Source organism: Zingiber officinale, chromosome 3A, assembly GCF_018446385.1.
Source record: "Zingiber officinale cultivar Zhangliang chromosome 3A, Zo_v1.1, whole genome shotgun sequence".
NCBI lineage: Eukaryota > Viridiplantae > Streptophyta > Magnoliopsida > Zingiberales > Zingiberaceae > Zingiber > Zingiber officinale.
The window spans coordinates 144,646,879-144,664,024 of NC_055990.1; the positions used below are offsets into that span (position 1 = coordinate 144,646,879).

The 17,146-nt window shown below is 33.1% G+C and overlaps 2 protein-coding genes and 1 pseudogene across 2 annotated transcripts; 2 read left to right on the top strand and 1 right to left on the bottom strand.

Annotated features, from left to right (window-relative positions):
• Positions 1–1,481: 1,481 nt before the first annotated feature.
• On the bottom strand, positions 1,482–2,030 carry LOC122050739 (WAS/WASL-interacting protein family member 3-like). The gene is made up of 2 exons (XM_042611622.1): positions 1,594–2,030; positions 1,482–1,488 (listed from the first exon to the last, which is right to left on the bottom strand). The coding sequence occupies exons 1-2, from the start codon at positions 2,028–2,030 to the stop codon at positions 1,482–1,484; spliced, it is 444 nt and encodes a 147-aa protein (XP_042467556.1).
• Positions 2,031–2,904: 874 nt separating this feature from the next.
• On the top strand, positions 2,905–14,083 carry LOC122052624 (annotated as a pseudogene).
• A 937-nt stretch (positions 14,084–15,020) lies between these two features.
• Positions 15,021–16,333, top strand: LOC122052625 (nucleobase-ascorbate transporter 6-like). The gene is made up of 3 exons (XM_042614240.1): positions 15,021–15,640; positions 15,731–15,822; positions 16,056–16,333. The coding sequence occupies exons 1-3, from the start codon at positions 15,615–15,617 to the stop codon at positions 16,274–16,276; spliced, it is 339 nt and encodes a 112-aa protein (XP_042470174.1). The 5' UTR covers positions 15,021–15,614; the 3' UTR covers positions 16,277–16,333.
• Positions 16,334–17,146: the final 813 nt, after the last annotated feature.

A 17,146-nucleotide genomic window follows, 5' to 3' on the forward strand; every position in this document is an offset into this window, starting at 1 on the left:
TGGCTAGTAAATGAAATAAATAGATTAATTAAGTTTTTATGTCATTTGGCTAGTTAGATTAATATACTTGTGTCTTTAATTGCACGAATAAGGTTTCAACTCCTAAATAATTGAATTGTCGTATTTTTTGTTTATAAACTTGCAAGATACTCGTGTAAGATATTATATAAGTGGATTTTGAATTGAAGAAAAATTCTCCATATCAGATTTTATTATTCTTTGTTTATTGTTTATTGTTCATAATTATTTATCATCATGAAACAACTTTCTGGATATCAGAAAAGACAAAAAAAAAGAAAAAAGAAGAGGAGATAACCCAAAGCTTAAGAGGTTCATTGAATAAATATTTTAGTAAAGAATCACATAACATAATGGAAAGCTTAGTTCATATTTCAAGTAACGAATCAAATGCAAATGAAGATTTTGTTGAAAATAATATTGATGAAAATGAAGAATTTATAAAAAATGAAAGTGATGAGAATGAGAAATTTGTAGAAAATGAGAATGAAGAGAATACAGATCTTAATGATTTGGATGAAATTGAAATTGATAAAATTAAAGATATTGAAAATTGTTGTGATGATGAACATACAAATAAATATCAATATTTGATACATATGAACATATTTAATCCAAGAATTTAGGATAATTTTGATAAAAAATAAAATATTTATTTATGGAAAGAGGTTTAAAAGAGAAAATATTCTCAAATTTTCTTTAGATAAAGAATCTCAATATTTTTTTTTATACTTACTATATTAAATGTTATCAAATTGTGAGGCTCATGACAAATAAAGATGACGTATAATTCCATGCGTCCTTATTTCACTGTATGCTCGTTCTTCTATTTTTTATTGGATACTTCTATTCTCGTGAGTGAAAGAATCTGTATTTATTGTGATAAAAAGTGAATATGTTCGTTCTCAGTATTCCTGTTAATTCGTCCCAAGACCAGGATTAATATGAAAGAGATAGGTAAATTATAGGTGACCACTAGTCTTTGGAATAATGACTAGCATATGAGAGAAGTATTTATCTTGACTTTATCAAAATTAGAACTTTAAATCTCATGATGATAATATTTCATCTGTTAATCATTAAATCCATGTGAAGGGACGGAATGACCTGCATTTATATACAAAGGATGGATTGTGATGTCAAAGAATTATTTTTTTAAGTGAATCATATGATATTTTTTTGGAAATATTTAACTTGTAACTAAATGTGATATTCGAGGCAGTTGCTTTCCCCAAGGCAAGATGCCATAAATATGCTTTTAGAGGATGCCACTTTGTCTAGAGAATTATGCTAGAAAGTTGTTGCAGTCAGACTATATCTATCTGGGTCTCATTCAGGGTTGGGCATTTTACTATGAGGGCGTATTTGATTCAGGATTATTATGGATAATTTTGATTATCTGTACATGGTTATCTATGATAACCGTGTTTGGTTCAAGGTTTTTTTAAATTTCAAAGTTTTTTTCAATTCCTACACGTCATCAATTTGGGCATATTACCCAGAATCAAAAAATCTCCATCTGCCTTAGTTTTTTCCGATTTCTGAGGTTAAGCAAAAAAATATTCCCAAATTAACCTTTGATCGGAGCGAGCCGAGTTCGTCGATCTGAGCGGTCTCGTATCAACAACCAGGAAGTGTTGAGGAGGTGGAGCAGGAGTGGATGGTGGGAGCTGAGCAGGCGGTGCGAGCGGGCATGACAGCCGGAGGTGGCAGCAGGGGGGTGGGAGCGAGGGGTGGCGACAGGCGACGGGAGCGTGAGCGATGACGTGAGAGGGAGAGCAGGCGGTGCGAGCAGGCATGACGGCCGGAGGTGACAGCAGGGGGTAGGAGAGGGGGGTGGCGGCAGGCGACGGGAGCCGGAGCGCGCGACGGGATCGTGAGCGACGGCGTGAGAGGGAGAGCAAGCGGTGCGAGCAGACATGGCGGCCGGAGGTGGCAGCAGGGGGCGGGAGAGGGGGGTGGCGGCAGGCGGCGGGAGCCGGAGTCGACGGCGAGAGTAGGAGTAGGCGCATGAGCGAGAGAGCAGGCGACGGAGGGAAGAGGGAGATATAGAGTTTTTTTTTTTTAACTTTATTATTTTAATTAAAACCTTATTAAATTCAGATAAATTGAATATATTTAATTAAAATCTAATTAAATTATCTAAAAAAATTCCTAAAATAATAATAAACAATTAAAATGTTATCCAATTTTATTTATATACATCATTATTAATAATAATATTATCATTATTAAACTAAGGTTAATATAATAAAATATCATACTTTATTAAAGTAAAGATAATATGATAAAAATATCATACTAGATTATATACTAAAATCTTCAAACAAACAAAAAAAAGTTTTATTATATTATCTAAATTAAATCAAATAACATTATGTTATATTTCATTCCTCATAATCAAGGTTATATGATTATCTGATAATCACATAACTAAGATTATACGTGATAACTAATACACCCTGAGCGTTTTCATAAGTTTTAGAAAGAATATGCTAGAATCTGTCTTCTTAAAATATTTACTTGATTTTGAACAGATTATGATTTTCAATTTTTCTTGTTCTAGTAAATCCATCTAGCTTTATCTATTTGGATAGATATTCTGCGAATGTTCTTGTCTTCAAAAATCAGATAAGAATTATTGTAATTTTAAAAATCTATAAAAATTAAAATGGATGCAATTTTATGTTCATCAGTAAAATTATTTTGCAATATAGAAATTTAGTCAAAATTACAAAAATAATGTGGGAGCAATCTTGCAAAATAAAAGAGGAAAAGGAATAAATTGAAGGGTTGGCAAATTTTGAGGAGCAAACTACAAATTGATAATTTCCGATGCGCACGTGAAGAATCTAAATAAATTGATCGACCAGTAAAATTAGCCCAACTGACTTTGGTTCGATCCGACTGCAGTTTAGCAAGCATATTGCTAGAGACGGCGGGCGCCAAAGCGAAGAGATCGGAGGACGGGGGAAAGTGCGACGCGGGTGGCCGGGCCCATGGCGCTAGCCGTCGGGGGCTTCAGGATCTCAAAGTCTCTATTTGCATCGGCGCTGTTGGTTCTCGATGCAGTCCTGATCGCTCTGATCATCGCCTACGTCCCTTGTGAGATCCGCAAAATCACATTTTTGCCCCGTTTTACATAGTTTTTCTATTGTTGTTGCTTTATCTTTCTTTCTACTATGCAATCATTGCTCAGATACGAAGATTGATTGGGATGCATACATGTCCCAGGTACTGACTCTTTGTAATTATTAGGTTAAAGCTGTGTTCTTACTCGACATAGAATAAAAAATATAATTTTTCAAGCTTAGTAGTATCCTTTGTAATGACAGGTAGATGGGTTCCTTGGAGGAGAGAGGGATTACACCAAACTGAAGGGGGACACAGGCCCATTGGTTTATCCAGCTGGGTTTCTCTATGTCTATTCTGGCATCAAATTTCTGACTGGAGGAGAAGTCTTTCCTGCGCAGGTGAGATGCCAGTGAATCTGCAAAAGGTTTTTCCAGGCTATCTTCCATTTTAATGGCTTTGAATTAGTTTTCTAAGATGCATTTGGGCTATGTTGATAATTGTTAAAGTTTTTATGTGTTAAGCGAATGTTTATAATAACGTTATTGAGAATTCTTAAGAAGTAGACTTCATCCTGTTTGAATCTTCAGTGTAGGAGAAAGGGACATTGAATGTATAATGTAGAGCTGTTATTGTTACCTGAGAAATTGCATTTTTTTTTTCTTTTGAATTGATGTGCTTCTAAGATGTAGATTTGTTATTTACATTATTGATCATGCAGTTATAGTTATCATTAAGCTCATTTTCTCTTTTGGTCCTTGATATTATAAATTATGTTCAATATACTTAAGAAAAAAATTGAGGGAATAGTTAGGCTGGAAGAATAAGAATTCCTTTAGGTTTTGAATATCTTGGATCAATTATTTAACAAGAATGGAATATTCAATGCAAGTTCACTTGCCGGTGATGTTATCTTGCATACAGTTCGATGCAATAAGAAATGAATTAATTAGATTTAAATATTGTCGGTGATGTTGTCTTGCATAGAGTTCAATGCAAGGATGAGATAAGGTTCATGCAGCCACTCCTAAATAGTTGGGATAAATATAATTGATTGATGATGGTGATAGGGATATCCATGCCTTTCGGCAATCTTATGAGATATGCGAATTGCCATATCTAATTATTTTAGGAGCTATAAACAATGAAAATATCTTCCTAGGAAAATAAGTGAAAAAAAAACTCTGTTTTCTCAGTTCTGTCAGGCGTCAAACTGATCAGGCTTTTACTTATTTACGTACCATTAGAAGGGCTATTAAAAAGTTCACTTGTGGTCTTCTTACACACATGATGAAATGTTAGTTTGATAACTTATGTTCTTACCATTGTTTACCTCTTGCAGATCTTGTTTGGTGTTCTTTATATAATAAATCTGGCGGTTATTTTCTTCATCTATATAAAATCAGACGTGGTATGGAAACTCTTGAGAGTTTATTACAAGAAGTTACTTATGTCTTTATTACCTCTCTGTTGTTTTTGTCCATGTGCTTCATAATAACAATTTTGATATGTTTGTGGTTTATTTACTGAAATTCAATTTGGCTGTCTCATACAAAGAACTTTTGTATTTTTTTACCTGACTTATGTAGCTGAACTACTAAATCTTTTTTCTGTGCACCAGCATATTTATGTTATTTCATTTCTTAGTCTTAGTGTATGGATGTCTTCTATGCTCGGTGATGTCTCTAACTAAACCTTTTTTCTTATATAGAGTCATTGTTCCTATTGTTGTTTTAACTAGTAGCACAAATTGTCTTGCATACTCCATGAGAGTAATAGCATTACATTTCTTGTTTTTCATTGAAATTTATGACACAAGCTAGATTGGGACATCTTTGCTGGCATTTATGTATCATTGTCAGTACTGGTTAGTGGAAAATATGTATCAACCATATAAAATAAATCACAGTTATATTATATAGAAATCATTGTTGATTGATCTTTGAAAAAACTTAGATCAGATGAATTAAAAAGGCCAGCCCTGTGCATGAAGCTCCCCTCATGCGGAGTCCCGGGAAATGATCCATTGTACGCAGCCTTACCCTACTTTTTGCAAGAGGCTATTTCCAAGATTTGAACCCGTGGCCTTTAGGTCATAAAGTTATAATTTTACCGATGCACCAAGGTTCCCCTTCACATATCTTCCAAAATTAAAGCCATCATATGAATAGCAACCATGGGAGGTGCTTATTAGATCAGATGAATGCAAAGGATAATTATTAAACTAGATTTTGTGCATCATAAAATAAGTTCCTCACATCTGACTATTTTACATAATTGCCTGCAGTTTCATCTCTATGATATTTTTATTGCCACCTTTGATCTTTGAATATTTTGACAGCTTCCATGGTGGGCTTTCAGTCTCCTTTGTTTGTCAAAGAGGGTGCATTCCATTTTTGTTCTTCGTCTGTTTAATGACTGTTTTGCAATGACTTTGCTTCATGCTTCTCTAGCTTTGGTTCTATGTCAAAAATGGCATATGGCTTTGATTATTTACAGGTACACACTTTTTTTATCTGTCAAATATCATAAGCAATAGTAAATGAGGTTTATGACTATGATGGTTGTGCTTTGATCTTTCACATTTGCCTTTTGTCTCTGTAGTGGAGCTGTGGCAATTAAGATGAATGTTCTTCTTTATGCACCACCCCTGTTTCTGCTCATGTTGAAGGTATACAAATATGCTACTGAAGATCCATTTATTAGATATTTTGGTCCATCTGTAATCTGTTGATGCTTATTGATAGTTTTCTGTTGTTAACTTGAGTATCATGCTGTAGGCTCTTGATATTAAGGGCGTCTTTTCTACCTTGTTTGGTGCTGCACTAGTGCAGGTATCAGTCTATGAATCTACATGTTTTTCTTTATCATATCCTTCAAAATGTAAATTTCTTGTTCTACTTCTACACATTTTAAAAATTTGGATTATTACAATTTACTTAATATTGGAATCTCTTCCATGAAATATATTTTTTTAATTTTTTCATGTTGCTCTTTCCTGTACTGGTATTCTTGAATTGGCTTGAATTCATCCATATCAAGTTTCACTTTTTAGTGAAATTTTATATTTCCTAATTTGTCTCTCTCCTTGAAAAGTCCTTTACAGTTTACACACTAAGGAAATTTGGGCATTAGTATTCTGTTTACTGTTTGAATGAACTGAATTGTCACATTTGACATGTATCTGATACTAAGTTGCTCACTACAGTTTAAGATTTTATGCTCTCTTCTTCATATAAAGTTACTTTGATGCAATATCTAAATCTGTAAGGAAAGGGAGCTAAGAATTTGTTTCTCATCTTCCATTTTCTTTGTGGATGTTAATCCTTGCGAAAACTGAAATTTTCTCTCTATTTCTTTTGTCATTTATGCATTAAATTACAAAACCTTTATTGTTTTAAGCCCTGATATATATTACTTTGTTTGCTTGATTTGTATTCCAGTTGTATAAGTCTAAGGTAGAAGTTGATAAATCAATTTCACTCAAGTTGTGCTTGTTTCAGATGATATTGCGAATTTATATTATACAGTTGTGGCAAACTAGGCCTAGAACTGAACTAAATGGATATGTTAGGTTCAAATCGCATCTTAACTATGATAACTCATCACCTTGCGGTTAATTTTCTGGCGTCATGTGAGTTTTCTGTCCAATTTCATGTCGAAAGATGCATGCTTGTTGATAGAGAAGAAAGATAACCAATCTTCTACAAAGAAACAGTTTTTTCATTGAGATCATTTTCATAGTGATGAATTAGTTATTTATTAATAGCTATTCAGTTCTATTTGAATAGCCCATGATGATCGGTCATGGCCGGTCCCAAGCCCGGATAAAGGAGGAGGGTTGCGTTAGGTTGCCAGCCAGCGTCAAACTATGGCAAATATTTCATGAATGAATCCATTAAACTATTGTGCTAATGCTAGGTTGTTCCCCGGAAGGAACGCGTTGCAGGGTCCGACTGTAACGTCTCGGAAAGGACCGCTACATCTCCAGAACTCGGGTGTAGTGATAAATATGCAAGAGTTCGCGTTACAGGGTCCGACTGTAACGTCTCAGCAAGGACCGCTACATCTCCATAAGAACTTGGGTGTAGTGTTAAATAGGTAAGAGTTCTCACACCATAGGTTAGATAAGAACAAATATGATAGGAAAACTAATAATCTAAGATTTGGAACATAGGAACTCTCACTGGTAAATCAATGGAGGTAATAGATATGATGATTAGGAGAAAAATTAATATTTTGTGTGTACAAGAGACAAAATGGACAGGTGAGAAGGCAAAGATGATAGAGAACTCGGGTTTTAAGTTATGGTGCACTGGAAAGAGTAAAACAAGAAATGGAGTGGGTATTATTGTAGATAGTTTGTTAAAGGATGAAGTTGTATGAGTAGTTAGAAAAGGGGATAGAATTATAGCCCTTAAGATAATAGTGGCGAAAGAAACTATGAACATAATTAGCGTATATGCACCACAAGTAGGATTAGATGAAGCTACCAAATTAAGGTTTTGGGAGGACTTAGATGAAATATTACAAAATATTTCACCAAATGAAAGGATTTTAATAGGAGGTGATCTAAATGGGCATGTCGGAGTGAAAAATGAGGAATATGAGAGAGTACATGGGAGCTATGGGTTTGGAACGAGGAATGAGGAAGGGAAAATTATATTAGATTTTGCGATAGCATATGACCTTATATTAGCTAATACGTTTTTTAAGAAAAGAGAAGAACACTTAGTCACATTCAAAAGTGGGAATAATAAATCGCAAATTGACTTTCTTATGGTTAGGAAGAAGGATAGAAAGATTTGTAAAGATTGTAAAGTCATCCCTGGAGAAAGCTTAACTACCCAACATAGTGTAGTAGTGTTGGATATACGCCTTAAATATAGTATCAATAGAAAGAAAATATATACAATTCCTAGAATTAAATGGTGGAAGTTAAAGGATGGGAAGCAACATATATTTAAGGAGAAGATAGAAGTACAAGCATTAGGTGAAATATATGATGACTCTAATACAACATGGGATAAGATGGTATCAAAGTTAAAAATAGTAGCTAAGAGTATCCTCGGTGAGTCAAAGGGGCATGCACTGCTAAGTAAAGCATCTTGGTGGTGGAATGAGAAAGTACAAGAGAAAGTGAAGGAAAAACGAATTTCTTATAAGGAATTATATATTTGTAAGAATGAGGAAAACTTAAAAAAATATACAATAGCCAAAAAAGAAGCTAAGAAAGTGGTGAGTGAAGCAAAAAATGAAACTTTTGAACGGTTATATCAAAAATTGGATACAAAGGAAGGGGAAAGAGACATTTATAGAATAGCTAAAGTGAGAGAAAGAAAAACAAGAGATCTTAGTCAAATAAAATGTATTAAAAATGAATGTAATAGGGTATTAGTAAGCGATGGAGAAATAAAAGAGCGGTGGAAGAGGTATTTTCATCAACTTTTTAATGAAGGTTTAGGAGACCAACTTAACTTGGGTAATTTAATTAGGTCAAATGAGCATCGAAATTTTAATTTTTATCGTAGAATTCAAACTTCAGAAGTAAAACAAACTTTAAATGAGATGCACAATGGAAAAGCCGTTGGACCAGATGATATTCCGATAGAGATGTGGAAGTGCTTAGGGAAACAAGGTATTGAATGGCTTACAAAATTATTTAACATGATATTGAAAACGAAAAAAATGCCTGATCAATGGAGGATAAATACTCTAGTTCCCTTATATAAGAATAAGGGAGACGTACAAAATTGTGCAAACTATAGAGGTATTAAACTAATGAGTCATACTATGAAACTTTGGGAAAAAGTAATAGAAAAAAGATTAAGGAAGGAGACCACAGTGACAGAAAATCAATTTGGGTTCATGCCTGGAAGGTCGACAATAGAAGTTATACATCTTCTTAGACAATTAATTGAAAAATATCGGGAGCAAAAACAAGATCTACACATGGTATTCATTGACTTAGAAAAAACGTATGATAGAGTCCCAAGAGAAATTATATGGCGAATTTTAGAAAAGAGAGGTGTTAGCGTAACATATATTGAACTAATTAAGGATATGTATGAGGATGTAACGACCAGAGTAAAGACTTCAGGCGGAGTAACTGAAGCATTTCCAATAAAGATAGGGTTACATCAAGGATCAGCTCTAAGTCCCTATCTTTTTACACTAATTATGGACGAATTTACTATGACATGTGCATGTTGTTTGCAGATGATATTATTTTGGTAGATGAAACACGTGAAGGAGTAAATACTAAACTAGAATCTTGGAGGGAAACACTAGAAGGGAAAGGCTTTAAGCTTAGTAGATTAAAGACAGAATATATGGAATTTAAGTTTATCAATATTAGAAGTAATGAAACAATTGTTAAGATAGGAGAGGACGAGTTGCCCGGAACCGAGAGATTTAAATATTTAGGATCATTTTTGCAAAATGATGGAGGGATTGAGAGAGATGTCTTACATAGAATACAAGCAGGATGGGTGAAATGGAGGGGAGCGTCGAGTGTTTTATGTGACCGTAAAGTACCTCATAAATTTAAAGGTAAGTTCTATAAAACCGCAGTTAGACCTGCTATGTTATATGGCTATGACTCGAGCACACGAGCAGAAGATGAGAGTTGCAGAGATGAGGATGTTAAGGTGGATGTGTGGACATACAAAGATGGACAAAATAAGAAATGAGAGCATTAGAGAGAAAGTCGGAGTTGCATCTATTGAGGGAAAACTCCGAGAGACACGTTTAAGATGATACGGACATGTACTTAGACGACCAATAAATGCTCCAGTTAGGCGATATGAAACTATGATAAATATGCATATCAAACGAGGAAGAGGAAGACCAAAAAAGACTTGGTTAGCAACAATAAAACAAGATAAAATATATTTAAATATAGATGATGATATAATAGGAGATAGAGCTCAATGGCGTAAAAGGATTCATACAGCCGACCCCACCTAGTGGAAAAATGCTGGGTTGTTGTTGTTGTTGTATTCAGTTCTATTTGAATCCTTTTTGTCAATAAGAGTCAGCCCATATATGACCTTAGTTGTATAGTGATAATTTGGTGATATTGGTGCAATTAGTTTGACTTAAACCAGCCTTTGGTGTTCCTTATAGTTCTAGCACCTCAACAATGCTTAGTTTCTAGATTTATCTATACTTATTTATTATTTTATGCCTTCATGTCTTTATAAAATAATAATTTAGTCACTTGAACTCTGGTTTTTAAGAGTTTGATGCTCTTTCAACTCAATGCTTACCAAACCACTTATGGATTTACATTTCTCTTCTTAACAATTAAATGGTGAATTTGCAGATCATATTGGGCTTACCTTTCTTGCTGACATATCCAGTTGAGTACATATCAAGAGCCTTTAACCTTGGACGCGTCTTCATTCATTTCTGGTGCACATTCAATCTTGACAACCTTAGATATTTCCAATATAATTGATTGTCCTAAAGAATAAATTTATACTTTCTTTATAACATATTCCTATGCTAAGTTACAACTTGTAGAATCTAGGACACCACCTTAATAGACGAATACAGGTAAGACATAAACACTATGTAGTTAGGGCTGTAAACAAGCCGAGCCGGGCCAAACTTTGGGATGTTCAAACTTGTTTGATAAGGTAACCGAGCCGAGCCGAGCTTAAAATGAACCGAGCTTAAAATGAACCAAGCTTTTGAAATGAGTGTTCAAGCTTAATTTGGTTTATTTTTAATGAGTTTGAGCTTGGTTTGTTTAGATGTTATCAAGCTCTCAATTCAAGCTTGGCTTGAGCTTGGTTCGTTTAGATGTTATCAAGCTCTCAATTCAAGCTTGTTTGATTGTTTGAAACTTTTAATTGTTTGATTGGTTATTGAGCTTGATAATTTAAATTTATTTATTTATTTATTTTATTTTATTATTTATTTAGTATATTGAAAAGAGTTTTATTAATAAATATGGTTTGTGAACATTATTCACGAACGGTGTTCATGAACATTAATGAGCTGAATACATATGTGTTCAAGCTTGTTTGTTTAGCTTAACGTGCTATTCAAGCTTGTTTGTTTAATTAATCTTATGTATATTGAACGAGCATAAAGAAGGGGAGCCTTGGCACAACGATAAAGTTGTTGCCATGTGACCAAAAGGTCACAGGTTCGAATCCTGGAAACAACATTTTGCAAAAAGCAGGGTAAGACTGCGTACAATGGATCCTTTCCCGGGACCCCGCATGACGGGAGCTTCGTGCACTGAGCTATATTTTTTTATTTTTTATTTTTTATATTGAACGAACATAAACAACCTTTTACCAAGCCGAACACTAAACTTGTTCACGAACGCTTGGTTCATTTACAGCCCTATACGTAGTTTACAATTGTATAATTTCGCCATTAGCCCAAAAATTGATATAAAATTTTACACTACCCTCATAATCATAGATTTTTAATTATTTTTTATATATATTTCACCCTTACATATTTTCACATAAATTTGTACTTTCCATTTCATTTATAATCTAAGTCATTATCTCTTAATACTAAATTATTTAATGATAACAAATGATTATTTAAGATCAGGATAATTATTTTATCTAATTAATATAATTTTGGGTGTTGATAATTGGTTAATTTCTTTGGTACTATTAATTTGTTGTATTTTGTAGATATATTTATATAATAATGGAGTTAGGCAAGCTTTTCTATTGTTTACATTAGTTTTACTATGAAAATGAATATTTTAAATCAAATATTTTTTATTTTTATTAAAAAAATAGTGTAGAAAGTGAATGTTTGTTTTGCCAAATAATATTTAATAATTTTCATCTCTTTCAAAACTTTTTTGTTTGATATAGCAAACAAAGTTTCATTTTTGTACATACTGACTGATATTAGGTCCCAAATATGTTAGGCTGGTAATGAATGTTTTCTTGTCCTGGAGATTGCATATTGTATGGGCTGATATACTCAGGTTTTTGTCAATATCTGTGGAGATTGTTTTGGGCTCCTACATCTTAATCACTAGTTTCTTCCAAGACATAGGAAAAAAATGCTTTTAATGTTTGTACTCGTGTTTCAGGATACTGATGGGGTTAGATACACATAATTCCCACATCATGATTTTTTCAGGTCTGTTAATTTCAAGTTCGTTCCAGAACAGATATTCGTATCAAAGGAGTTTTCCATTGCTCTGTTGGTTCTTCATCTCATGTTGCTTGCAACTTTTGCACAGTTTAGGTGGTCCAAGTGAGTGCTTAAATCTTTGTTTCTTCTCCTTTCATTCAGATCTTCTTGTATTCGTTTACTAATATGCATCCTTTCTCTAACAAGACTGAAACATTTTAATCTGAAATTAACTGTTACTTTCTGAGAATATCTAAAGTGCAGGAAGGATCATTTTACAAAATGTTTTGCTTATAACATCTACAAATTACATTGTCTATAGTTGCTCAGAGTTGCAACATTTATGATTGGCAGGAGCGAAGGGCTTTTTATTCTCTTGAAGGTCAAAGTCAGTGATGCCTTATCACTAAACTAATATCTATTCGACGATTTCATTCCTATGAACCAAGAACCAAAACTCTTAACAAATCATGTATGCTTTAAATTTTTACCAAGTGTTTTACCTTGTGTTTCCTTTGACTGAACATGCAAGTGGGCTGACATCCATCCAGATGTTGCTTCTGTTATGTTTACCGGGAACTTCATTGGCATAGTATGTGCTCGGTCCCTTCATTACCAGTTCTACTCATGGTGAGTCATTTTCAACCTATAATCTCTGCAACAAATACACAACCTGAGTATTTGCTGAGGCAAACAAATACTACTAAGTTCTTACTCTAAGAATAAATCTCTCTACTGTTTCAGGTACTTCTACTCCTTGCCCTTCCTTTTGTGGATATCGCCTTTCCCTACACCTCTAAGGTTGGTTCTCGGCAAGATCATTCGTTATAGACTCGTAATGCTTTTGATTGATATAATTTTTTTTTCCAGACTCATTTTGTTTGCTGGAGTGGAGCTTTGCTGGAACATATACCCTTCAAATGTCTATTCTTCATGTTTATTGCTGTGTGTACACTTGTTCATACTCCTGGGTCTTTGGATTGCCCCTGTCGAATGCGAATATGCTACTCAAAAACCTTCAGAGAAAAAAGAAGAATGATCATTCTTCTTTTTTCCCCTTTTAAATTACATCTGAACACAAACTGAGTGGAATTCAACATATTTCTGAATGACTTTGTTTCCTTTGTCCAGCTTTAACCAGAAAGGAGGGGCAGAAGGCTCTCAATCAATGATGCTACTAGACATCATCAATATCCACCACCTCAATTATTATTATTATTTTTTCCTTTAATTTTTTTTTATCATTAATTATGATTATTTGTGGCAGTGGTGTCTCTTGCAGAAATCATGGCCTTTCCCTTTCATGGAATTCAATTGAATCACACACAGCCACTCAACAGGTGGTCATTGGGCAATTTGTCCCAACTCCGAAGGCAATGTAAGTGCTAATGGTAATTTATTGGAATGATTAGAAAGGACAAACAATGGTGTTAGAGAGAGATCAAGTTCAATCTCATTATAGACCACTCACTCAATTGATTCTTATCTATTGGCTAAGGCTCTGAAAGTTCACTATGGTTGAGGAGTCAATTCATGGCCATAAATTTAAAGGATGCCTTGTGTTGATTGTAGGGGCAAAGACAGAATTAGGCAAAGGAGTTGATTGATTGAATTACTCAAATTGAGTTTGCCAAAGATATTAAATGAATTAAGGTGATTGAATGGAGTAGGTTGGCTTGCCATGGTGAAGTGGAATAGTAGAGTAAATCAAGTTAGTCTACTTATAATGATTTGTTTAGCTCGCAAATTACTACGGAAAGGATAAAGATTGAAAAAATGTTTTAAAAGTTGATAAGTTTTCTTTTAATTTGTTAAGAACATTTAAAATATATGGATGAAAATATTGAAAATAATAATTTATTTAAGGTTAGATTTGAATTCTATTGAGAATTTCCTTGATCATTTTCCTTCTTTTCCCATTCTTTTTTGTAGAAAGGAGATGAAAAGTGTCACCAAAAAAAATTGTCATTCCCTTTTAGAAGATCCCTAAACACATGATAGAAATAGTGAAGCTAGAAAGGAGAGAGGGTCTATGGGTGTAGCTGTAAAATCACAAGAGACGAGTTTCTAGGGATGTTGAGAAAACGGCAAAAATAAAGGGCCCTTTATTGTAAAAAAATGCTCATTTTTTTAAAAAAATAAAAAGATGTTTATTTTATTTTCTAGGTCTAAAATACTATTGTTCTAATATTATTACAGAGAAAGTTAATGTGTTTAGGTATTTTATTTTTCATTCACTTGGAATTGGAGGTGATTGGTCTAATTTTACTAAAGTTTTTTTTATCGATCATGAAATAAATTTGAGAAGCATAGATGGATCATAGGGACGATCATCACCATGAGTGATTTGAGCACCGTAGGTATTTATTTATGGTGTATGAGAATTTAACACTCATTATTTGGGAAACTCATCCTTTTGCTTACCATAGGAGGGTTTATTCTAAAATTGTTGTAATGCATTCAAAATTATTATAATTAAAATTATTTAAATATTACTCAAAATTATTCAAATATTGATAAAAAAATTAATTTGATTAAAATTAGTATAACTTGATTAAAATTTGATAAATATTATTGGAATTAAAATTACTATAATTGGAACATATTAGTCAAAATTATTATAAAGTAGATTAATTTTGAAATAGTTGATAAAAAAAATATTTAAAGTAATTTTAGTTAAAGTTATTCTAGTTGTAGCCGTTTTTAAAAAAAAAAATAAAAAAGAATATTTTTAAACAAAAAAAATGTATTTTATAATTTTTTTAAAAATAGAACATTGATAATAAAAATAATCAATATTTTTTTGATAATTTAAGTATAGATCTTTTCCAATAGATTAATCCGTGACCGGTTCAGTCAATTTTTTATCGTCCAGTAAAGTAAATTCGAAAAGTGCATATGGATTATGATGGACGGTACGGTATCATGAGTGATTCAAATATTATAGGCATATGATATATCCTACGAAAAATTTAAACTCTCGTTGTATAAATATATGTTCTACTTTTTATTATCATATTACATTAGGTAATATCAAATTTAGGACGACCTATCTCTACATAAGTTTTTCATATATTGTCAAAGTAAATCAAGAAACGCTTGTGGTGGATGGTCCACAAGTTCAGTATCCCATGTTTATGTATCCTGTTTAAAAAAAAATCTCTAAAAATACATTATAGTTCATATCATAGATACCTAAGTAATAATTTGACGGCCTTATGCTTGACCGTAGCCCCATAAACGTCCTACTTGCTATTAGCGCATTATGCCCTGAGAGCATCTATACTATCGCATTGAAACTAACAATTACACCTTATGAAATTTATGAAAGATGCGACACTAGTTACGACTTGTTTGTTTAATTCCAAGGAGTTGGAATATTGTTGGATGGAATATTTGGGATGGCAAATGGTTCCACTGTGTCCCCGTAAGGCCATAGATTCACACGATCTTAATGAAGATTATGCGTAAATTTTAGACTGATGAACTGATTACCTAACACTATTTCTTGATGCAGTGAAAATGCTGCTCTGTTAGCATTAACTCGTGTTGGCAGTCGAAGAGTTGTTCAAATATCTGCAGGCTTCATGATTTTCTTCTCTATTCTCAGTGAGTCACTAGACTTTGCTTTCGTATGCGATTTCTCGCTGATAACTTTTAAGCCCTGTCGACAAAATTTGATTTTTGAAGGTAAATTTGGAGCTGTTTTCGCATCCATTCCGACGCCAATTGTTGCAGCTTTGTAGTGCCTTTTCTCTACATATATGTCTCATCACTATAATTTGCAAATTTTTTTCTTTTTTCTTTTTCCTTGCACCGAATTTGTTTATATGATCTAACAGGAGCTGCAGGTCTTGGCTACCTTCAGTTCTGCAGCGTCAACAATTTTAGGGTGCTGTTCATCCTGGGGCTCTCGGTGTTTCTTGGTTTCTCGGTCCCTCAATACTTCAAGGAGTATACGTCAGTTGTCGGCCATGACCTTGCACGCACTAATGCCAGATGGGTAACGCTTTCTGTATTGATCAAGATGGAACTGAGCTCGTTTCCTGTATTCAATTGTTAATAAACCAAAATGTCTCTCCAGTTCAACGATATTGTCCATGTGATATTTCCTCGACTACACTCTGAACAAGCAATGGCGGAGCTAGGAATTATAATCTATCCGGGCTAAAAAATTTTAACGAAAAATAAAATTATTTATATGCATTAGATATGAACAAATAATTATTAGAAACTAATATGTCATAACAATTTTGATCGCTAATGCATTTTGTAAAGAAAATTTTATTTCATCGTTAAATTTAGCTGTAAAATTTAATATCCGTTGTTTAGTGATGAAATTTAATATCCGTCATTAAGTTTCTTAATATTTTTTAAAAAAATATTAAGAAAAACATATAATATTATCCCACAAAAATATTTTAGAAACTAATTTTTACAAGACATATAGAACAACTACACTCATTGTCTCATTCATCAACTAGATAGGAAAATGATAGATACTAAAAATATAACAAAATATAAATTATTAAAAGATTTATAGAAGTCTAAATTTGAGTATAATCACAAAACTTATGGACTAGACAAGCACATCAAATAGGTAACTAAATTTCTGAGTTGAAATCACATCAAATTCTAGACAAAAGGTAACTATAAAAGCAAGTTGGTAACTCTGGAGTTAATCCTTGGGTCATTGCGGATAATGATACTATGAGCTGCATCAACAGTAATGACCTCGAAGTATTTGTAGGTCGAATCTTGCAAAACATGAGAGGACAAGTATAAAATGTTAGCAGTATAAAGTTCAATAACATAAAAAGGAAAACTAATCTCGCTTCATTAATCCAAAATATTAGGTGTAGCAAACACAAACAAATAAAAAGTCTTGAAAGGTTGAGTAACCAATGAAATATATAACAAGTAATGGGATAAA